Source organism: Equus asinus, chromosome X (genome assembly GCF_041296235.1).
Source record: "Equus asinus isolate D_3611 breed Donkey chromosome X, EquAss-T2T_v2, whole genome shotgun sequence".
Lineage (NCBI taxonomy): Eukaryota > Metazoa > Chordata > Mammalia > Perissodactyla > Equidae > Equus > Equus asinus.
Genome location: NC_091820.1, coordinates 19,517,129 through 19,540,277, shown reverse-complemented (window position 1 = coordinate 19,540,277; position 23,149 = coordinate 19,517,129). Strand labels below are relative to the sequence as shown.

The following is a 23,149-nucleotide window of genomic DNA, read 5'->3' as shown; positions in this document are numbered from 1 at the left end:
TATACCTTAATAAAAACTATGGGAAAAATATACTGTGATTCCAACCAGTTCTCACCATCCTCACGGCCACCACCCTGGCCCAGAGCACCATCATCCTCTTGGATTCTTATCACAGTTGGCTCTTATCTGTTCACCTGGCTCCTGTTGCGCTGTAGTCTGTTCCCAGCACAGCGGCCAGAGTCGTCCTTTTAAAACAAAAGTCAGTTCGTCACTCTTGTGCTCAGAACTCCAGAGGTAAAGGAACTCTCCAGAGGTTTCTCTTCTCAGAGTAAAGCCCAAAGTTCTCACATGGCCACCAAGAGCCTACTCTGTCACTCCTCTGGTGACTTCCTCCTAATTGCCACCCCCAGGTGACTCTGCTCCAGCCACCACGGCCTCCTCACTCCTCCTCAGACGCACCGTGTGCTCCCTTCTTGGGGTTCTCTGTCTGGAATGCGCTTCCCCCTGATTTCCATTCACATGGTCCTTCCCTCGTCTCTTTCGGGGCTTCTCCATGAGGCCTTCCCTGGGCACCCTATTTACAACTGCAGCCCGGCTGCCCCCACACCCTTTGCTATCCTCTCTAGTTTTATTTTTCTCACAGACCATAGTTCCACGTATTTTGTTCATTTTGTTCCTTGTGTGATTCCTCCTCACATCCATGAGGACAGGGCTTTTGGTTTTATTTCCTGCTACCCTTCCAGTACCTAGGACATTAGCGTTTGCCTGGCAAATCACAGACAGGTAAATTTGTAGGTGGAGGGAAAGAAGACAGGAAGGAAAGCGCCCTGAGAACCAGCAGCGATGGGAATCTTATGTGTCAGCATCTCACTGACCTCGAATTTCACTCAGCTCCTCCCCAGAGACAGTCTTGGACAACACGGACTGTGGTACGAGTCTGTGTCTGTGGGCACAGGTGTTTCAGGGTAGCGGCTCTCCTTCCTGCCTTTCCCCTTTGTTTTGCCGCCCCTCAGACGGCTCCCTTAACCGACACCTTCTCTCAACTTTCTCTCTAGAAACAGATGTTCCAGGAGAGGAGTAGCCGGATGCTGCAGGCCTTGTCCCCGAAGCAGAGCCCCGTGAGCAGCCCTACCCGGAGCCGGTCCCCTTCCCGTTCCCCGTCGCCCACCTTCTCATGGCTCCCGATCAAAACCTCACCCCCCTCCTCGCCCAAAGCAGCCTCAGCCTCCATCAGCAGCATGAGCGAGGGGGATGAGGATGAGAAGTAAAGGCTGCTGGCAGACGACAAGAGCTACACCACGCAGGCTAGGGAGGAGGGCGGGGACACTGGGGATGCCTGGGTGGTGTTTGCAGGGTAATAGTCACAGGAGCTGTAGCTCGGCAGGGAGACCCTGAGCTCTGCTAAGGGAAGGCCTTGGGACCAGCTCTCCCTCAGTCTCCACTCAGCCCAAGACTTGGGCTCTGCATGGAGGTTTCCAGCCGGACAACCTATACACACCTTAGCATCATCTAGAATCACTCTACTTTAACCTTGCTAAGGAAAGACGCAGAGCACCCCTGGGAGACTTGCACCGAGTGGGGTGTCTTCTGCCTTGGTCCTTACACCCACCCTTACCAAGTACACCACCTGTGGAAGCGGCTGTTCCCTCAACCTGCTACTTCTGGCTCGTAAGGGCCCTGCACGTCGCCTCCTGCCATCCCAGCTCTGCCAGAATAAAGTTGTTTCCAATAGAGGTGGCAAAGTGCTTCTGAAATAGTCGAGTTAAAGACAAATTTCAACTTTCTCAGTTTAGCCACTGAGACCTGATGTTGCAACGCATCAATTCTTTCCGGCTCCAGGAATGTGGCACCTAGATGAAGCCTTGCTTTAGGCCACATATACAAAAGGTCATCTAGTGTGAACCTTAACTTCTTCTTCAAAGGGCAATTTTGTCAAGGAGAACTCCACATAAGGCCTAATGTGCTCCTGGTTGTACTTTTTCATCATTGGTTTGACTTCATTGTTTTCTAGAAATTACCTTAATCTGTGGGAAATGCAACAAAGAAAAATATCCTATATATATATATATATATATATATATATATATATATATATATATATATATATAAAAGAGGAGCTGCTTTGCTTTGGCTCCAAGTTTAGTAGATGGTAAATGTCTCTTGAAGCTTCTCCTTAAAGGATGCTTTTATGGAATGGCTTTTCCCATTTCTGACCAGTTAACAGTTTCATAGACCTCAAGTAACAGTTTGATGTACCAAACCACATAGTATACCAATAGGGGGTGCTACCTGCACGTGTCTGTTCTATGTATGCTCCAACGATGCCATCCAGGGTGTATACCATATGCAATATGAATATATATGGTGATGGCATTTTACGATCTCCTCCTCTCCCCTGCCCTCGCCCTAATACCCTGCTGAAATCCTTGGTCTACAGAACTACCTGGTTCCTTGCGACTTGGGCACTTTGTCAAAAGCTCATCCTGGATTCTTGTGGAAATGTCTCGTCCCAACCAGGAAATTGGCATGTTGTTCTCGTGGCCTCACAATAGTTTCGGGTGGAGGGAGGCTCTGGAGAGTTTCACAGAGCACTGTGGGAACCTCAGTCTGATCTCAGCATCTGAATGGTCTAGGCAGTATTGTAGTTATCCTCCGCCCTTGGTTTGATGAATGGGATGAAGACTCTAAGCATTCCTGCTGAGTTGTTTGAAGTTACTTCCCCTAATCACAGGTCAGGAGAGAGCAGGTGATCAAGGTGCACAGCCACACTCTTGAGTAGGAGGCTTTGCCTGCTGTCCCAGTAAAGCCAGAGACAGAGCTGGGCCTGAATGAGCAGAGGTCCAAACCAGCAACTGTGGGCAGAGCTCAGCATCTTTTGTGACAGAAACACCCCTTTTCAGAGGCCTTGGGACCAGCCTTCTGGGTGACCAGTGGGGCAGCCAATGAAGGAAGGTGGCATGTCTTTCCCCTTTGTATTGGGGTTGAACTACCTCCCTGCCCACCTGGAGATGAGTAGTGTTTGTTGGGAAGCAAAACCATGAGGCTAAGCTGGCTTAGAACCCCGGTTGTTGCTGGCACTTTCTCCAGAACTCTGTCAGGCCCTCATGCGGGATAGAGAGCTGGTGGGAACATGGCATATGAGAGGAAAACTCCTTTTTATAGTCAAGGCCCAGAGCATTGCTCTGCAGAGAGAGGCAAAGGCCCCATTCTTCCATGGTATCCATTTGGTCTCTCTCTTTCATCACGCACCTAGGGCAAACTAGGCACATATACCTACCATTTCAGTTAGTGACATTTACAGCAGCAAAAGGAGGAGGAGACCAGTGGGCAAGGCAAGGTGGTGAGAACAAGGGAAGAGAAAAGGAAAAGAGAGGTGCCTGGAGAGAGGAAAGGAGGTTAACAAAAACCTGTGCTCTCAACCATTTCAAGACTCACTTTGCAGGGGAAACTCTTGGGAAGGCCTTTTATGCACTTACTCCATGGCCCAGGGCAGATAGATCCACTTTTACCTGAATCCTGCTCTGAGGCAAACAGCGTGGGGTTGATGTATCAGGCTGATTATAAGTTTGCAGGCCTTACACACCATACTGACAGGTGCCACTTATGTGACTCATCAGATTCAGTGCCATCATAGCTGCCAATTATGGGAAGTGACCAATGCCTGGGATATTCCAAGGATGGGCCAAAACAACCCACAAGTGGGTTCTAAACCCAGCCTACTTCCCCCTCCTGACCTCTAACAATACCCCCCACCCACCTAAGGCTACAAAACTACTGAGAGGAGTGGGGAGCATTCTACCACACAACTTTCTCGATGCTTCCTGGCTATCGATTTCTCCCAGCCCCTCCTCCCTCCTAGGAAGAGATGGTGACTCTTTGTGAGGGCCAGCCAGTCAACAGTAATGACCAAGGGTGAGGTAGGATTGGAGAGATGTAGAAAGTATGATGCAAGCTTGGAGAGGTAAGCAGAAATGACAGAAAGCCAGGAAAGACTTCTTTCTGCCCTAGAAAGAGACAGCCAGTAGGGTTGTGGAAGGGGGCAGGTTATGGAGATAGGCAAAACTAGGGCTGAAGGAGGGTGGGAGTGGGAGAGAAATTACTTTCCACTCCCTTTCAAAGTGTCCCTCACCCGCTAACAGGTGAAGAAGGCAGGCTGCCTTTCACAGACACCGGGGCTAGCAGGTCCCCATGCGGGATGTGGCTTCCCTGCCCCCAAGCTTCCCCATTTCAGCACTTCTCCATTAGCTGCCACATCCTCCTTCCGGGAGAACCTGAAATCACATATTCACCCTTCCACCAGCTAAAAGCACGGGGGAATTGTAACGTCATAGTCACATTGAATGGCCCGTTTCTGGCAAGCCAGCTCCCGTGTGCCAGGACCTTACCAAGGTAAAGGAAACTAACCTTAAGAGGAAGGATCCTGAGACTGAACTCTGCCTTCTGCCCTGCTCCCGGGGGAAGAGCCACAGCTGTGGGATTGCAAGCTCGCTCCACGCCTTAGGCTGCCGTTACTGTGAGTCCATCCTTTGAGGGAGGGCTAGGAAGAGTATCGATTTGTTTTCTCGCCATCTTCAGGACTGACTAGCACCCAGGCATACCCCGGGGAGACATGTGAGATGGCCTGACAGACTCAGCTGAATCAGATGAGGCTGCACGGAGCAGAGCTGTTCCTGTTCCACAGGCATCCATTCAGCACTGGTGTTGGCCATCAGGTTTTTTAAAAAAGAATAAGCTCATGAGGCATTTGCAACTTCTACTTCTCTCTAGACCTGAGTTTTTTTGTTGTGTCCCTGCAATGTGTCCTGGGACAAAGCCATAAGAAGAGCATACATACTTAAGACGATGCTGTATATACACAACAACAACTTGTCTGGGTTAAAGCACGACCCTGCGCCCAAGCATTTGCTCTGGTGCTGAATACCGCGAACCACCGGAATCAGCCCCCACCTATCCCGCCCCTTCCTGCTCCATACCCACTCCTGCTCCCAAACGGAATACGGCATTCTCAATTTGTTTATAAATAAAGGGATGCAGAGTTGCACTTTTGCTGGTTGTGTTTCTTAAAAGTGTGTTGCTGTGTGTTCTATTTATGAGCTCTAGCCCAATGTGGAAAAATAGAGGTGTAGCAGCTGTCCTCTCTCTGCCCAGCTGTGGCCCCAGCACTTCAGAAAGATGGAACTCTGTGCAGTGCAGCATGAGGCAAAATCTTGCCATTGCCAACGGGCCCGCGCTTGACTTAAAAGCTGGTTAGGAATAGACTCACCTGGAGGGGAGGTCACATACCGAGCCCAGTCAGGACCCTGAGTTGTAGGCTCCACCACTAACTTGCTTTGAGACCTTGGCCAAACCACTTCACTTCTCTGGCCTCAGTGTCTGCTTTTGTAAAATGCGGGGTTGGGGGTGGGGAGGTTGAAGGAAATGGTTTCTGAGGTCTCGGTTGCCTGTAAAGGTCTCTGAATTTATGAGGCAACTTGCATTGTCCCTAAGCTTCTCCAGCTAGGATGCTGTCACTGAGCGGCCATGAGAAAGGACTTACCTCTCACTGAGTTGCAAGCTGGAGAAGTACCCTCAGGCCCCTGGGCCCCCCCGCCCCCGCAATGGACAGCATCGGTGGCCAGTTTCCCACCACAGCCTCTACAGGCTCTCGGCTTCCACCCACCTTTCTCATCTTGCCACCTGACTGGAATGCTTTTCACCTGCACCTAAACACTGGGGCGTGGCCATTTCGACCACTTTTCCCTCTTTGGGTAAAAGCTCCTTTGATCAGCTGGAAGCAGATAGATGGGGGTGGAGGCGCTAAATCAGGATCCCAAATGTCAACAATTAAGGCAGATGTCGATGTTCTGAGAATTTTGCTCGTGCCCTCCACTAGCCAAATTTAGGAGCCTCTATTAACTCCATCTGGCAAGGTTTAGCTCTTTGAAATGACAACAGTTCTAACATTAGCTTAGACTCTAGAAGAAATAAAGCCAGGCCTACAGTCAGCAAGGGAATTCATTTGAAAGCAGAATACCTATGATTCATAGACCATATTACTTGGTTTTGCCACCCAGATCAAACACATTCTTGACAGGTTGTATTTACAGTAATAGTTACAGGTTTTTTCTTGACTCCCATGATACCTCAGAAATGTTCTCAAGGGAAAAATAATCCATTCTAAGGCATAATAAAATTCATGTTTGAGAACGCTGATATTTGCCCCAAAGAGAATTAGCCTTTGTTAAGAAATAGAACCCTTGGGATAAAAAGGTACACTATAAAGATGTTTACACAGACACACACACACAGTCCGCTTGGATTGAGAGTCCTCATTGGCTGTTGGAGTTGAATGTTTAAGTGGCTTCTCCAGGTACTCAGCAGATGTTAGACAAAAAGACTCCCACAGAGATGCTTTTCAGACAAAGCATGACAGTTCATGAGCACCAAAATATACCCAGTGATCAAATTCTTTAAGAAACCATCAAGTAAAAACCAATGCGTAACCATTAAAATCTGAAGATATCATTGACAGCGTAAATATCTGTAGGTGCTAACTGATTTTTATGTTAAGCCCTTCTGCACTGCCATGACTTATATTGTAGAAAAAACACCATATGAACTGAATCTCAGCTGCAGGTCACCTAACGTGAGAAACTTGAGTGGAAATGTTCAGAGTAGGGTTGACTTGTGTTGTCTCCTATAAGCAATTTTTATTCTCCTTACCTTCATTGTCTTTCTCGGGGGTTGGAGAAACAAATTGATCTGCAAGATTACTGTATTCATAAAAGCACTTCTGATGCAGGGGTTAGACAACTAAAATGTTTGCTATGCAACCTTCCATTTTAAAAGAATTAATGAATCCATACCTGAAAGAGTTGGGTCCTTTACCCTCTCCACAGGGACCTTTTCAACTTATTCTACTTGCAAATGAACTTGTCACTCTGAAATTTCCAAGTTCAAAGAAAACCTGTCATCTTCTGCCATGCATGTGGCAGGACCTGACTCATTACATAGCTTGAGGAGATAACCAGTCTTTCTTGTCTGGTAATCATTCCACTGGACAGATATTGACAAGATGCCATTTACTAGCCTGACCACAGATTGACATTAACACAACTGAGTCATTGATTCTTTTCCCATTTGTTTCTGTATCTGGTACCCAGGGATTAATGACAGATGAAAAAAGTTGAAGAGGTGTGTATTGGTTTCCTATTGCTGTAACAAACTTAGTGACTTACAACAACACAGGTTTATCATTTTAAGTTCAGAAGTCCAAAATGGGTCTTTCTGGGCTAAAATTAAGGTGCTGGCAGGGCTGCGTTCCTGTCTGGAGGCTCTAGAGAAGAATTCATTTTCTGGCGTTTTCCAGCTTCTAGAAGCTGCCTGCATTCCTTGGCTTATGGCCCCCTTCCATCTTTAAGGCCATCAATGGCCGGTCCAGTCTTTCTCACGTCACATCACTCCGACACGCCTTCTGCCTCTCTCCTCTACTTATAAGGACCCTTGTGATTTCTTTGGACCCACCTAGATAATCCTGGAAAACTCCTTATTTTGAGGCCATTAGCAACCTGAATTCCTTCTTACCATGTAATAGAACATATTCCCAGCTTCTGAGGATTAGGATGTGGACATTTTGGGGGGCAGGGCATTATTCTGTCTACCACGAGGTGACTGAAGACAGTGGTCATAAACCCTTGAAGCTTTTTCCAGGTCCTGACAGAGTTGAGGAACAGTAACCCTCATGCAGAGAGAGAGATTCACGTTCCTCTTTTTAACATTCCTACGTCTACTTTGATGAACCTGCTTAAATGTTTCTCTTGAGTCCTGACATCTGGAATAGGTATAATGGGAGATGTCTGACCCAAATGAACATGCTAATTGGTCCATGAGGAGAGGAAGTGTTGAGCCTCAACTCACAAGCATGCAGCCATGACTGGTAGAGAAGGAGGTTTAAGAGCTCCCCTCCCCCTGTTCTCCGTACATATCTTCCAATTCGTGCTTGGCTATACCAAGAAGACAAGAAGTGAAAGGGTAGCTAACCAAAGTCTTTGCTCATTGGACATGTTCCTGCTGAAACAAGCCCAGGAATAGTTTCTGGCTATCAGGCAGAATCTCGCTGTTTCCTGCCTAGTCTCCCCATTTTTTTTCTTTTTGTTTTTCTGGTCCTTGGATGTTGACCACAGCCAGTTTAAGCTGGGATTCACTTCCAGCCATCAGGTACTCCACAGTCCTTTCTAGAGTAACAGTTTCCTCTTGTGGCCTTTGATCTGCATTTTAACTTAAGGTCTACAGTACATTCCTGTCTGAAGCATTCAATAAACATTCAATAAACATCCCCAGTAAAACCAGGGATAAAAGATTAAAGAGGACACAATCCCTACCCCTCCCCACCAAGCCCCCAATTTCAGTTCGGTAGCTTGACTCTCAACTCTGGCCTCTCCTGACTAGCCCTACCTTTGACTTTACTGAGCTCTTGAGGAATAGTCCATGGTTCTGATTCTGCCAAATAAAATTTTACAAACTTACTACTTTCACATTATTTGGCTAATCTCTTTGGGTTAGGGTGCTCTAACTTTCCCAGAGTTACTCAGAGTGGGAGAAAATAGGAAAAGTAGATTTGGAAAGTAGATTTTCTATTTGTTAGAAACCACTCTGAGACTGCTGAGTAGACGAGACTTGACGAGGTCACCCCTTCGCTGGGCCCGGGAACGGCAAGGCTCCGGGTGAGTTCACAAAGCCATGCGGTGTCAGCACACACTCTTTGCAGAAGGCCTCAACAAACAGGCACAAGGCCTTGCCTGGGATGGTTTCGACTCCGCTATATTGGACGGAGCTGTTTTATGGATGAGACGGTCGTTCAAGGTCTCACTCTAGATTCTTCGATTGCAGGTGGCTGACAGGCTCCCCTCACCTGAATAATGGGGTATTATTTGCCCTCAGAAATTGCTATTGTGTTACTAGTCGGAGCCCTAGGAAAAGAGCAGTTTTCATATAGGAAGCTCCGTTCCAATTATTGTGCTAAGGTGACAATGATTATCTCTAACTTTAGAAATAATTACACTATTATATGAAGCTGTTCCTAAGGAACTGTCAAAAGCTTCTGCATCCATCACTGTTGTTGAAATCATTAACATGTTTATTTTGTTTGAGGACTGGCAAATTCTGTTTGGACAAGAATGCCAGAGAACAATGGAGCATTAGCTTAGCTTAGAGTCTCTTGCACAGAAGGAAACAACAAGGCTGCTTAGTTGCTCCAAATCCAAACCGACAAGGCCTTTTCTCTCTTTTAAGTATTTGCCAATTACCCGTTAAACAGAACATCGATAAAATTGCAAGGGCCCCAGGCCTGCTCTGCGCCAGGGAGACAGGACTCGCTGCTGCCAGAATTCTAGCTGCTCTCAAAGGCTGGTCTGTAGTTCGGACTTTACTGGTGGTTTTCAACCCTGTCACACGTTAGAATCTCCTAGGGAACTCTTAAAAAAATACTTCTCAGAGACCGTCTGACGAAATGGATCTGAAGTGGGGCCCAGGACTCAGAGTTTCTGACGTTGCCAGGTAGAGAGACCCTCTGGGCCATAGTTAATACTTCAACTCAGAGAACAAAGTGAGTCTCTGAGAGAATTGGATTCAAAGAGGTTGATGATCAATGCCTTTAACAGCAAAGATGAGAATTAATCTGCCATGCAACTATGACAGGAAAGGGTCTAAATATCATTTTGTTATTTTCTTATTCAAAGAGAAACTATTATGTTGATGAAAGTGTCATCAATGGGCAGAGGGCAAAGGATCCATTTTAAGACCAACATTTAGAAATGACAAGGGTACTGTTAAGCACCCAGCCCAATGACTGGTGAAACGGGCGCTCAATGTTAATAAAAAAAAATTTAGGGGCTGGCCCAGTGGCATAGTGGTTAAGTTCACATGCTCCACTTCAGCAGCCCGGGGTTCATGGGTTCAGATCCCAGGCACAGACCTACACATTGCTCATCAAGCTGTGCTGTGGCAGCATCCCACATACAAAATAGAGGAAGACTGGCAAGATGTTAGTTCAGCAACAATCTTCCTCAAGCAAAAAAAGGAAGATTGGCAACACATGTTAGCTCAGGGCCAAACTTCCTCACCAAAAAAAAAAAAAAAAAAAAATTCAACAGTGTGTAATGCCTGTATATAGCTGCACTGTCCAGTATGGTAGCCACTAGCTATAGGTGGCTATTTAAATTTAAACTAATACAAATTAAAAATTCAGTTCCTCACTTGAGCTGGCCACATTTTAAGTGTTCAGGTGGCTGCTGGCAACCATATCAGACAGCACAGAGAACATTCCCATCATCAGAGTTCTAGCAGTGAGCGGTGATCCACAGAAACCCGTCCCAGAGGCAAGCCCTCCTACGTGCTGCCTTATGAATTATTCATGTGATCAAAGAGTACATCTATGTGATATTAGGAAGTGAACATCTGCAAATATCAGCAGATAATCATTTGCAAGCATGCATTGTTAAGTCATTGGAAAGAATTTTGAAATGAAGGGCAAGGAAGTAAAAACATACACTAAAGCGCAATGCTCTGCAGCAGCTGCACGAAACCACAGACTCTTGAGTTGGAGGGTCTCTTTGTGAGTCTAAACCATACTTTATGGATTTCAAAACAGGGCAGGAGTGGCTGCTACAAGGATGTTATTCCCCAGTCATGAATGGTGTGTTAGCACAGTGGCTGACTTTTGATAAAATACAGACGGATAATTTTAAAATTCTAACTAAAGCCACTGTCACTTTCAAGAGTCACTGGTTTTGTGTTCTTGGCACAAAATGTATCACAACATGAAAGCAGTTGATCATCAATTGCTTCCCATTTTAGGTTTTAAAGAGTGCCAGAAAACACCAGACCTGGAAAGAACCTTGGAACCATGCAGTCCAGCTCCGTAATCTATAGACGACGAAACTAAGGCGCAGTGAACAGCTAGCTGGTAGCAGAACCAAGGCAAACGCGCTGACTTCCTGACATTAACACTCCCCAAGAATCATTCAAACCCACGTTTCTTGCCTCAACATTTCAAGTTTTGCTTTTTAGGGATAATTACACAAGATAGCAGTTATGTGGCTCTCAAATTAAAAAATGACACCCGTTCCCTATTGAATGTTTAGTAAAAGGAGGACACATTGGTAAATAACATGAAGGCTACACCTCCTAGTTATCCAGGAAGTACATAATTGCAGCCAAATGTCTTTGGAGGCCCTGGATTCTGGTGTCGGCCTGCTTCAGTTCCTCAGAAGAGACCATGGACCCAATAGCCCTTTCAATGAAAATGTCAAGTTGTTTATCGTCTGCATATTCCAGATGGCAGCAGTTCACAGCTTACACTTTTTAAAGAATTCCCCTGGGGTATTTGTTAAGATATAGATTCCTAGGCCTCCACCCCAGAGAATCTCAATCACCAGAACCGAAGCAGAGCCCAGGAATCTGCACTTAACCAGCATTTCAGGTAATTCCGGTGTAGGTGGTCCATGACCAGGCAAGCCCAATTCGCCCAGGACAGTCCTGGCTTACACATGTTCACATGGTTTACAGCATAATTATTAAGTTCTCTTTCTGTCAAAAGTGTCCTGGCTTGGACAATATATGGTCCCCTTTCCGTGATTCATAGATTATATTTTGAAAAATACTGCTATAATAGTTTACTATTAAGCAGCTCCTTTATTTTGCCAATAGGACGCCCCCCCAAAAAGGTGAGCTCAATGTTTCCTGCTACAGAGAATCCAAATAACCTATTTTTCCTTCAACCGATGATAAGAATTTAAGTAAATATCGCGGTCCATTCTCAGCATCTTGCAAAGACGCTTGGTGCTGCTCACATATTGAATTTCAGAAACCAAGTGAGTAGAAGACGAAGCTTACAGGTGGGAGGGCTGAGCCTACAGACCAGAGCTCAGGAAAAGACCACACTGACGCGCAGCGAAATCACCACGACCATTTTATTGTTCGATGATTGTGGTACAGAATTGTCTGCGTGACCCAGGGCTAGTTTGGCTATGACGAGCACAGATGGCTCCGCAACTTATGAGGAACATTATCTGAGCCACACACTTCTCTGGTCATGTTTTTCCAACAATCACAAGAACTACTTTTTCCCACAGAACATGGAGTGACAAATTACCTTAAACCAAAGTCATCCTTCATTCATGACAGCATGTACCAGCCAGGCCACAGAACACGCAGGGGCTGGCTTCATTCTATGAACCACAAGGCAGCTCGTGAACACTGAACACGTGTGTACATTTATCGCTGTAAATAAGCTGACAGATGCATAAAGTGAGGCAGGTAAGATTTGGACTTATAGGTACAAACACTGTAACGAACTTTTATTTCATATATAAGTCAATATTCTTCTCTTGTCAATTCGGCTACAGTTCCCAGTTTAGACACTGCTTTTATGAGTTAAGGAGTTATGATGAAAAATCAGCCAAGCAAGTCACTTTACATTTAAACACAGTATTAGATCTGTTCACAATGGTCTATTTCACTCTGCATTGACTTTTCTCATTTGGTTCAAGCATTTCTTCAGTATCCACAACTTGTCTTCTAAAACTGGGGAGTATTTAAGTTGCAAGCACTTGTGTACCTTTGTGAGGATGAGAACTTAAAGCAACAGATGGTGTGACGTGTATATACACCTGAAGCAGCAATTACAACCCCAAATGACTTGAACACCAGGGACCGCTGCCGAGATTAGGTTAGCCAGAACGCTAAACGGTATGTTCCAGTCCTTGAAAGCGCGCGTCATGGCGTCCAGGAGAGACTCAAGCACAAACCAGGTTTTTAATCCGAGTGTGGCATTCAGTTCTAGTGCAGTGTAGCATGAGAAGAGAGAAGAATTGTAATGATGAATGTAACAGAAACAAAAGAGGCAATATAACTCCATTCCTCCAACATTGAATAAAGTCAACTTAAATTTTTTAAATACTCAATAATTTCTATTTTCTGGGTAACCTTGCCTTGGCCGTCCACTCAGAGTCAAGATACATTTAGTTTGGTCTAGTGTAAAAGAGAACTTTAAGTATATGAGCAATTTATTGGTCAAATTCACAAGCTAGCTCTAACAGGAATTTTTTAAGTGAAAAGCAAGATACCAAAGGACTTGATGTGATGCTTTCCCGGGAAGAGTTACACAGGCAGCTAGAGAACAAGGGAGCAGCTACGGGACCTCGGCCATCCCCTGCTGGTTTACGCTTTATGCTGGTTCTGCCAGCAGGTGAGCACTGCGAGGCTGCGAAGCCTGGGAATCAGCCCGGCCCCTCTCCACCGGCAGGTGGTCTCCAGCGCTCTGATCCCCGCAGTCGCAGGGTGAGCTGTAATGATTCTCAAACGTTTGTTCAAATTAAGCATGTGGGACAGAACCTCAGCAGTCTCTCTCTTAGATAAGGCACAAGCCAGCTCTTAATGTAAATACAGTGCCTTTTAAAATACTGACCGAGGTTTCCCGTGGTTATAAAGGAATGCAATTTATAAGAAAGGGGTGCCATATTATAAACAACATGACATTTTATACTCATCCTGTTTTCGCAAACTCCTCTTGCCACACTACATTTCGCATGGCTAAATGGCAAATGCCTTTGACTTCCAATCAGATTTAACTTTTGTAAGTGCCTTTTTAATGCCTACTATCTATGAAGAGCCAAGACAGAGTTAGAACTGAGTGTGAAGATGTTTTATTTTCTCTCAAAAAGAATCTCAAGGTAAGAATATTTTAAAACATTAAGCAGTTCTGTTAGTAATATGCATTCCATTCTAAGTTTGCCATTTTCAACCAATTTGGAAGGCAAAGATGAACTAAAGGGCCAGTCCTAAGTGCCAGAGTGAGGCATTACTTTTTTAAGATTGGCCCTGAGCTAACATCTGTTGCCAATCATTTTTTTCCTCCTCCTTCTTCTTTTCCCCAAAGCCTCCCAGTACATGGTTGTATACTCTAGTTGTGGGTCCTTCTGGTTGTGTTATGTGGGACACCGCCTCAGCATGGCCTGATGAGTGGTGCCAAACTGACGAAATCCTGGGTCACCAAAGCAGAGAGCTCGAACTTAACCACTCGGTGATGGGGTCAGCCCCATTTCTTTCCTTTCTAACTGTAGGACAAACATATTGCTTTGAGTACATAGGATGTTTGACATTTGTGCTGTTTTGGCCCATGTGCAAAAGTTATGCACATAATTCAAATTAGCAGGCCACTTTGAGGTTGACAAAAGTAAGAAGTATTTACGAGAATGTTCTTTTAAGTGAAATTTTATTATCCCCAAAGGATTCAATTCCAATGAAAACAGAATCCTCACTGAAAAACCAAGAAGTAAAATTATCAAACAAAATCAAATTGCAGGGTTTTTCTATGAAAATCTCAGATCAGCGTGATAAAAAGATCTTTGTAGATCTACTGAAAAAAAGGACATTTGAGTGTCATTTATCATGAAAAGGCCTAAAGCACATAGAATCTGAGTGGTGATAAGGCGAGGTTCAAGCTTCCTGGGTAATCTCGTGTTCCTGAGATGACAATACTTTTGAAACTGTAGCTCTAGGAATATAGACAAGAACTGCCAAATCTGAACACACCATGACACAGTTCCAGAGATTTCCATGGAGATTCTTATCAAAGGCTATTCCCTGAGACATGCAAGGGCAGTGAAATGGAATTCTCTGAGTACAAAAAAAAAATCACACATAAAATCAATTTGATCTCTTTACTTCTCCCTTTAAAGAAACTTCTAAACTAAAAAGATTTATCATTATAGTCTAAACTCTCATATTTTACCTTCCGAAAAAAATTTCGTTTATTGAGAGGCCAGGCACGGTGGGATGCTTTCACATACGGTCTCTCCCCCTCACGTACATTCTCTCTCCCAATACTTCTCTTAAAAAGATCACCTCTTTAAAGTTACAGAAACAAAAATATAGTTTTTATGCTTGAAACAAACTTAGTGGAATCCTAAAATAATTAGTCACACTTTAAAGAACGCACATGTAATTCTTTACTTTTTGAAACTACCACATGAAAAAGTTACGCAAACTTAATGGAATCCTAAAGTGATTAGAACTTTTAAAGAATACAATTGCAACTCAGTACTTCTGGAAAATATAATGTGAAAAGCAAATCCAAAATATCTATGTAAATTAAAGCTCAAGCCACGGTATTCAAAATTAAAATGATTTACACAATCCACTATACTTTGTGTTTTTTAGTAATTAACCTTCCTGAGGCTGATTTCGTTCTCCTTAGTGTTTGCTTAACTAAAGTGCTTAATAAAATTTCTACAGAATATATTACCCTCTCCATAGATGAGTATTATTTTGAACTACTATCTGACAAAAATCTAACTACACTTAATTATGCTTGATTAATCCAAATGTCACTGAGAGATTTATAGAACAGAGGAATATTTTTCAGGTTAAGTTCACACTCCTCACTGTAAGCTTCCTGGATCCGGTATTACCACAAATCTACTCCCCGGCTCTCCAACATTTAAAAAATCCCACAAAAAATAGTCCCGATAATCCAAACTGAACCATAGGACTCCAGACATCATCTCTGTTCCTTATCATTTTCAAGAGACATGCAGATTCCATCCAAGACTGAAGTCACCACTTCAAATTGGGAGGCGTGCTGCACTGCAGAGTCGACGACACAGGAGGGAGAAGGATGCAGGGACGGGAAGTCAAACGCTGGTATAGATTTATCAAACACCGCGAGGATATCCACGTGAGATAAGGGGTGGGCTTGCTTGTCATGCAGGCCTGTAACTGAACCAGATGTTCGTTTGGAGACTTTCAGGAGTGAGGTCCTAAGGTGCGACCAGCCAAGTGGGTGTCAAGAACTGAAGTGTCCACTGTGGCTCCGCTGTCGAACGGGGCTGCTGCAGAGTCACCCGTGTTACAACACAAGTAGCAGCCCGGGTGCCAGGCGCACTGACCCTATCTCTGGGATTATGGGCAATTCATGTCCCTGTTTTAGAGACAGACAGCAAGGCAGAAACAGCTAACACCAACCCACAGACTTGAGAGGGGAGCCTTCTCAGGCAATCCTTTCCTCTACTCCAAAACCAGTTTGGAAATGTTAAAGAGGGTGTCTCCTCCTGACAAGCAGCTATCTGACTCCAGCAGCATCATCCAGATGCTCTAAGCAGGAAGCTTTTATTTAAATAATGATTTCTGAAGTCCTAAAAAGACCTATCTGGAACCTGCTGCAATTGCACTTTCGTTAGGAGGAAACAGCAGCTCACGCCATCCAATGAAATGTGAGTGCAACAGCTGCGCCCTCCCACCTGACCATGGTCCCCTGTTGCTCAGCAAGACGATGAAATACAACAGGTTCAGTCCACTCTGTCTACCCAAAGCCACAGGCTGAGGCCCTCGGCAGGGTCCCTGCAGAGCCACGCGCAGAGCCAGGCACGGAAGACGGACTCTCTAAATTCAGATGAGTAGATACAAAGGTGAAGAGAACTCAGGAATCACCCACCCTTCCTCATGTAAGGAACAGATCTGTCCACGATGAAAACCACATTTACAGGGTCTGGTGCCACCCATAAAGCACTCCCTGCATCCCCCTGCCTGGCTTTATTTTTCTCCATACAACTTACCTCCCAACTGTACTAGAAACTTTCCTTGTTCTGTGTCTCATCTATCTCCCCTTCTAGAACGTGAGCTTCGTGAGGCAGGGACTTCCACCTGCTTTGATCACGGCCACGTGCCCAGCACTTGGTCGAGTTTCTAGCATACCGTAGACACTAGCAGTTGCTTAAATGGAGGAATGAACATGACCTTCCTTCACCTGACTCCTCTGTCTACCACTTTCACTTCATTCGTCCCTTACATGTGCGCACGTATTCAATTCTCCATTTCACACGAGGACAGAACCAGGTCAAAGACCGTTAGGGGAAGGCACTGCATGGGGGAGAGTTTGGTACATCACGCAAGGCTGTCCCTCATGCTCCTGATCATTCTGCTGGGCTCTGAGGGTGAGGAAAGCTTGCCTAGTGGAATCTGCTGGCCCCCGAGGAAAGGAGGCTTCAGTCTTACAAAGAGGCCAAATAAAGCCCACGACCCATGATCCACCTAGAAATGCACTTTCAAAACACTAACTCTTGTGCTTCTATACTAGGCACCAGACCTACAAACTATCTCAATGCAGGTTCATGCATAACAAGAGGAATCCTGATGAGGACCTAACTCCTTTCTATTGCTTAATGAACCAAAGTTTAAAATGGGTTGAATTGAAGAGACAGGTAAGAAAACCTGTGTCACAGTAAAGCTCTCCTGAGGGTCACCATCCTCAGTGGGGCAGCTCGACTAGCAACCTGTTAATAAAAAATAGTTTATACTTCACTTGATAACTGATTATGCTAGTTTGAAATATTCTATCATATTTAATTAAGTAATAAGTAATTGTCAACGGCTGATAACTTCTTAAGTTCATTAAAATATCATGCGTGCCCTATTTTCAAACCAGAAGGTACGGATGTCTCTAATCAATGGCGCAGGAACCTGAGTTAAAAGTTACCTTTCCACAAAGAACAATAAACAAGAATCCTGTACTGATTAAGTTATTAGTGGTTCTTTCCTGCTAGCGATATTGGTTCCTTCTGTTTACTAACATATAGATTATGATTATGAAGGACATTATCTTCAAAGTCAATGTTTAAGCATCTGGACCACTGAGAAAGATGGCAGAATAAATGCATGTTTAAATAAGTGCTCCTGCCCCATCAGTACACACATCCCCAAAACTGAACAGCAGCTGTCATAATGACTAATAAAAGCCACCACCCATACCAAGGACTCCAGGGAAGGTGTCTGACAGATACGACAAAGCTGAGGACTAATCAACAGAGGATTCTCGCATTTGCCAAGAAGGCCACAGCTGCTAGGCAGTTCACAAGAAGGTTCCAAAGGACTCTAGCAATCATTTCTTAACTTGGAGAAACAAGGACTGGCGGCAGTCAGGAGAAGCTGAGGGCACACTGCGTGCGCACGTTTCCAGAAACAAACCCAGGAGGGGAGGTTGAGATCTCAGGTGCACCATTTGTGTGCAGAGGAGAAAAAGAGTAACTTAGGAGCCAATCACACAGACGCTGATGACATATAACCCAGCACAGCGGAAGTAGGAACCCACCACACTCCTGCTAGGGCGCTGCCTTGTAGAAATGGGGAAACTCAAGGGGAATCCCTCCCCCTCAGTGGGACCCAGCCACCCCAGGGCAGCGGATTCAATAGTGTCCATGGAAGACGCTCAGAGACAACATGTCCCAAGGAGGCTTTGCTTCACTCCTTATTCCCCCGTCTCCAGATAGCAGAATGGAAAACAAAAACAGCCTCCACCTTTACAACCCATCCATGTCTAGCCTTACAGTTCAAGTACTAAGGTCATCAATCAAACGCTTCTCATTTGAAAAAGGAGTCTTCTTGGGCAGAGAGAACGGGTCCCATGCAAAGGCAAATAAGAAGCAGAAACAGCCATCACGGTACTTGTGCAATAAAAAAGCAAAACGACGTAGAAGAAAAAGAATGGAAGAAGCAAAAGACAGATAAATACACTCTGAAAACAGAACAATTTCAGGAACCAGGAAAATCACAGACAACACAGTTCAGCCTTCCAAGAAACAAAATAAGGAACCAAAGAGGACAACACGACGAGAGAAAAAGCTGGCAGAGCTGAGGAAAGAAAGAGATAGAAAAGAAACTATAACATAAGTGAAAGCCACATTGCCAGCATCCAGGCCTAAAATCAACACGACAGAACACCAAGTCAGTGAAATGGGAGGATAAGCCCTGAGAGAGAAATCACACAGCAGGAAGACAGACAAGGAGACCACAGTGATCGAAGGAAAGATAAATGTGAAGGACAGATTAGAGAGAGCTGTACAGGGACAAACTGTCGAAGAAGAGAACAAATAAAGCAATAAGAAATGCAGCAAGGTCCGAATGTCAACACCTAATGTCACTGTATACCAGAAAAAGCCAACAGACAACTGTCAACTCAGATATACTCGAATGAAGCTCTTTATCAAGGATCAGCAGGAAATCACAAGTACCCAGGGCAAACAAGCAGGTCATCTACAAGAGGGGAAGAAAAATCTGTCTGGACGCAGCCCTCAGCTTCACCAGACACTAGAAAACAATGAAGTGATGTCTCCAAAGAATCAAGGGAAAAAGGATGTGATCCAAGAATCTGATAGCCAGCCAAGTTACCGTTTATAAGGAATGGCAATAGAAATACATCTGTAAATATGCATGAAAATCCAACTGAAGCTGTAATCCAGTCCACCAAAAGATAAAAGCATCAACTCTCACAAGTGGAGTCTTTGTATGAAAGGGCTGGCAGTGAGCGCCGAGTTCATTCAAACACAGAATTAAGTCTAAATAACTCTAGTAATTATCCCAGCTTTACACTTTAAGTTGCCTGTCTTTCTAGGTAAAAGCTGCCAAATCCATTCGATTGTCTCCTCTAACTATGCCAAAATGAAAACACACAAAAGAAAACCTCTCCTGAATGGAATTCTCCTGCAGTGTAGAAAAATTTTGGTTTACCCTTGAGGGTTAATATACCCAAGAAATTCCTCAAAAGAGATAATGCTAATTACCTGGCGCATCGTTGAGAGCACAGGCCTAGGAACAAAAACTACTCACTTTGGTTCTTCCATTCACTTACCATGCCACCTTGGCAAACCACTCAACTGCTTTGGAACTCATATGAAAACCCAAGATAATGCGTGCATGGTCCACCTCATGACACTGTAAGGATCGAATGGGATGCTGTATGTGAAAGTTCTCTGGAATCTATAAGCAAGGCTGTAAAACCATGTCACTTGACTGGATGGAAAGAACCCACTATGTGAAGGAGCCAAAATCAGATATTCGGAGACAAAGAAAGGATCAGACGGCTCCTGTGGATCCATCTCTACTTCCTTCCTTTCATTTCTCTACATTGTAAAGTCATCTCTTAGCCCTATAAAAAGGAAATTCAGTACTTCAACAGCTCCTGACCTGAATTATTTTTAATTTGGAAAGCAAGATAGTTTAAGCACTTAGAAAGATTTTGCCCACCACCCAAGGTAAATGTCTGTCAATTTCCATTCATTGATTCAACTAGTATGTATTACATATTAGTTGTATTCACCTACTATGTGCCAAGCACTATTTCAAATAGTAGATACTGTTCCCAAATACTTGAAATCAAGTAAATGAGAGAGAAACAGAGGAATTGGGTGAACTAAACGGATTTAGCTGAAAAAGGGCCAGTGTCGATTTATATTACAACTTATATGTAGAAATTTGACCATTTGCTTAGAGATAAAACCCAGCAAACAGCCAGAGGGATATACCTAAGTTCAGAGAATCATGGAGAGCTGACAAAAAAGATAAATGAATCCCTGGGGCCACTAAACTATGAGAATGCAAGATGTTCCTGAAACTCTTCTAATGGCTGCTTTGGGAGCAAAGTTAAATTCTTAATGTAGAAAACAAACACAGGAGAGATGAGACTGTACTGCAGTCAGGTGGATATGAGTAAGCCAGAAAGTATATTAGTAGAGGACTACCAATTAAGTCATTGAAACACTGAAAGAAATCTTTACTTTTGAAAAAGACCTGTAAAGGAAGGAATACGATAGATTTTTCCAAGCCATCTTTTCCATCTTTAATCTTTATATGGAGCTTATTGTGAAGGCATAACCATCAATGGGCGTTGCTCAACCACACAGTAAAACAATGCCAGAACAAGGCAGGAGAGAACACTCCTGAATCTGTTGCCTCCTTCCCCCTACAGTGTATCACCTTGGAAAGTGTAAAGGGCTGTGGTTGGAAATGGAGGCCTAGTAAGATACCAAGGTACTATCTAACGTTTATAAGGAAGCTGGGGTCTTTAAATGTAAAGGGCTGTTATTTTTACATCTTTCACACCACAAGGAAATAACCATATGGAATAGCCCCATCCCCAAGACACGGACTCAGTCCTCAAAAACCAGGCCTCCAAATGGACCATCTTGTCACCTGTATCTTGGAAGTACATCGGTCTTTCTTTCACCTGACTGATTATGAGTTCCCTGATGAGATCCTTCTAAGGGTGGAAGAGATGAGATCTTCCTAAAGATGAAGGGAACGACCATGAGCTGGTTACGTAATAAAATGAAAGAATGAGATTGAGTGGAACTAAGAAAACAAAGCTGCCATCAACTCACGTGTAGCTGGTCAGAGCACCACTCCTCCCAGGGGAAAAGTCCCCACTGTGACAGCAGTGGGGACAACTTCATTAATACTGTTGTATGACTAATGGAGGACTACTTTACAAGTCTGAAGTCACAACTTTTAAATCAGCGGACTCTATACTTGAAAATTGGATGGAAACATTTATACAGACGTTGAAAGGGGCTGAAGTCAAAGTATATATGAAAAATTATAGTGAAGAGAAACACACCCTGTAGAGCTGTAAAAATGCGGGTTTTAATCTGGACTCTCAGATAGCTTCCATTTCTAAGGGTAAATATAACACGGTTCCTCTTTCCTCACCCCAAGTCCTCTGCCAATTCCAACTTTGAGCAAAAAAGAAAAGGACTGTGAAAATCAGATCAACAATTCCAAAACTGGCTAAAATTCATGAAAATGAAAATTATGAAGACCTAGGCATTTATCAAAATAAACTAGAAAGAATTTTTCCCTTTAATATTCTATTTTACAACTAGTAAAGTGCATCACACAGGGATTTCCAATTCTTTAGAAAACTACAAAGAAACATAACAACAAAGGTACAGTAACATTTTTACATAAGCATAAAAACTCCATTTCCCACTCTTTACAAACCTGATAATGACCAGAAGGTAGTTTTTCACTTAAGATCTTTGAAACCAAGCAGTTAAGTGAAAAATTCCAAGACAACTTTTGGAACGCTTTAATCGGCAGAATGAAAGTGTACGAACTAATTTTAAAATAAAATCAATGCATCAAAGAGTAAGATCTAACGCGAAAGCACCCACACCTCACAATGAGAGTACGATCGGATGGAAGAAGGCAAAAGTCTAAATCAGAGAGTAAAGAGGGATGCATATGGGACAGGAAGGGCCCTGGGACTGAATTATCAACATACGCTGAGCTGATGTCTTCAACTTCCCGATTCCCCAGGCCTTAGTCGGTGGTTTAGGACAAACATGGTATTTGGTCACAAAGAGCAACAGTAGAGATCTGCTGTGTCTGGAATGAGGAGGGAGCTTAGAATCCTGGGGAGGTTGTAGACACTCGATTCTATGATGATGAGGAGAGAGGTATGAGTACACGAGAGCGCTAACGAGGCTCTGTGCTCTCTCACAACAGGCGCCAACCAAATCACGGCAACATACTATGAAAAATGACTCAAGTTACTACTTTAGTGGAAGATCTGGAGTAGCTACAGGAAGGTTTCTGTGGAAGAGGTCCAGTTTGTGTGGAGAAAATGCACTTTCAAGCACTGGAATGACTATGGTGCCACGCTCAGAGTTGGTGGAGGAAAGGAGTTCTCTTTTGTTGACTTGTGGAAGACAATCTTTCTTCAGAGAGAGGATTGAAGCATTCAGTTCTCTAGAAAGTTCTATTAGTCTTGATCTTGTCCCTACAAAGAAAATAACGGGAATATCCAGAATGAGTTTATGAGTACAACCTTCTCTATTTTAACCAAGACTAACTCAGAGCATTTAGTTATAGTGATAATTCAAAAACTCTTGCTTTATTTCTCAATTATTTTCTATGGTTACCTCAGAAAAAGACTTACCATTTAATTACTTATATCTACTTTAAAATAGTTCTTTACTCTCAGTTAAAAATCTGATTAGAAATGAGGAATGACTGCTAATGGGCGCGAGGTTTCTTTTTGGGGTGGTGAAAATGTTCTAAAATTAAATAGTAGTGAGGGTCACACAACTCTGTGAATATTATAAAAACCACTGAATTGTATACTTTCAAAGGGTGAATTTTATGGTATGTGAATTATCTCTCAATAAAGCTTATTAAAAACCTGATTCGAGAATAAATTTTCTTAGAATTTCTCATTCACCTAATGAATTTACCATACCTACTAAATACTTCCCCAAGATCACCACCAATTAGTCTATTTGTATAATTTAACAATTTCAATCATCAGGCTAACCACTTTAGGATTTTAAAGAGTGCTTTCAGCTAAAATGTGTTTGGTCTAATAATAATATTACAAATTAAGACATACTTTAATTAGTAT

At 43.7% G+C, this 23,149-nt stretch overlaps 2 protein-coding genes across 8 annotated transcripts in view; one reads left to right on the top strand and one right to left on the bottom strand.

Moving 5' to 3' along the window:
- PCYT1B (phosphate cytidylyltransferase 1B, choline) overlaps positions 1–23,149 on the top strand; it is a 151,443-nt gene that overhangs the window by 118,621 nt on the left and 9,673 nt on the right. For 4 of the 5 annotated variants that reach the window (XM_014830259.3, XM_014830258.3, XM_014830261.3 and 1 more), the window contains one exon: positions 996–4,986. The exons of the other annotated variant lie outside the window; for it this stretch is intronic. In XM_014830259.3, the coding sequence (XP_014685745.1) occupies positions 996–1,208 (213 nt within the window). In that variant the 3' untranslated portion in view covers positions 1,209–4,986. Of the gene's footprint in view, positions 1–995; positions 4,987–23,149 lie in introns of those variants that run through there. 5 annotated transcript variants of the gene reach the window in all.
- PDK3 (pyruvate dehydrogenase kinase 3) overlaps positions 11,871–23,149 on the bottom strand; it is a 71,161-nt gene continuing 59,882 nt past the window's right edge. For all 3 annotated transcript variants that reach the window (XM_044763257.2, XM_044763256.2, XM_070503203.1), the window contains exon 12: positions 11,871–22,528. In XM_044763257.2, the coding sequence (XP_044619192.1) occupies positions 22,511–22,528 (18 nt within the window). In that variant the 3' untranslated portion in view covers positions 11,871–22,510. The remainder of the gene's footprint in view (positions 22,529–23,149) is intronic.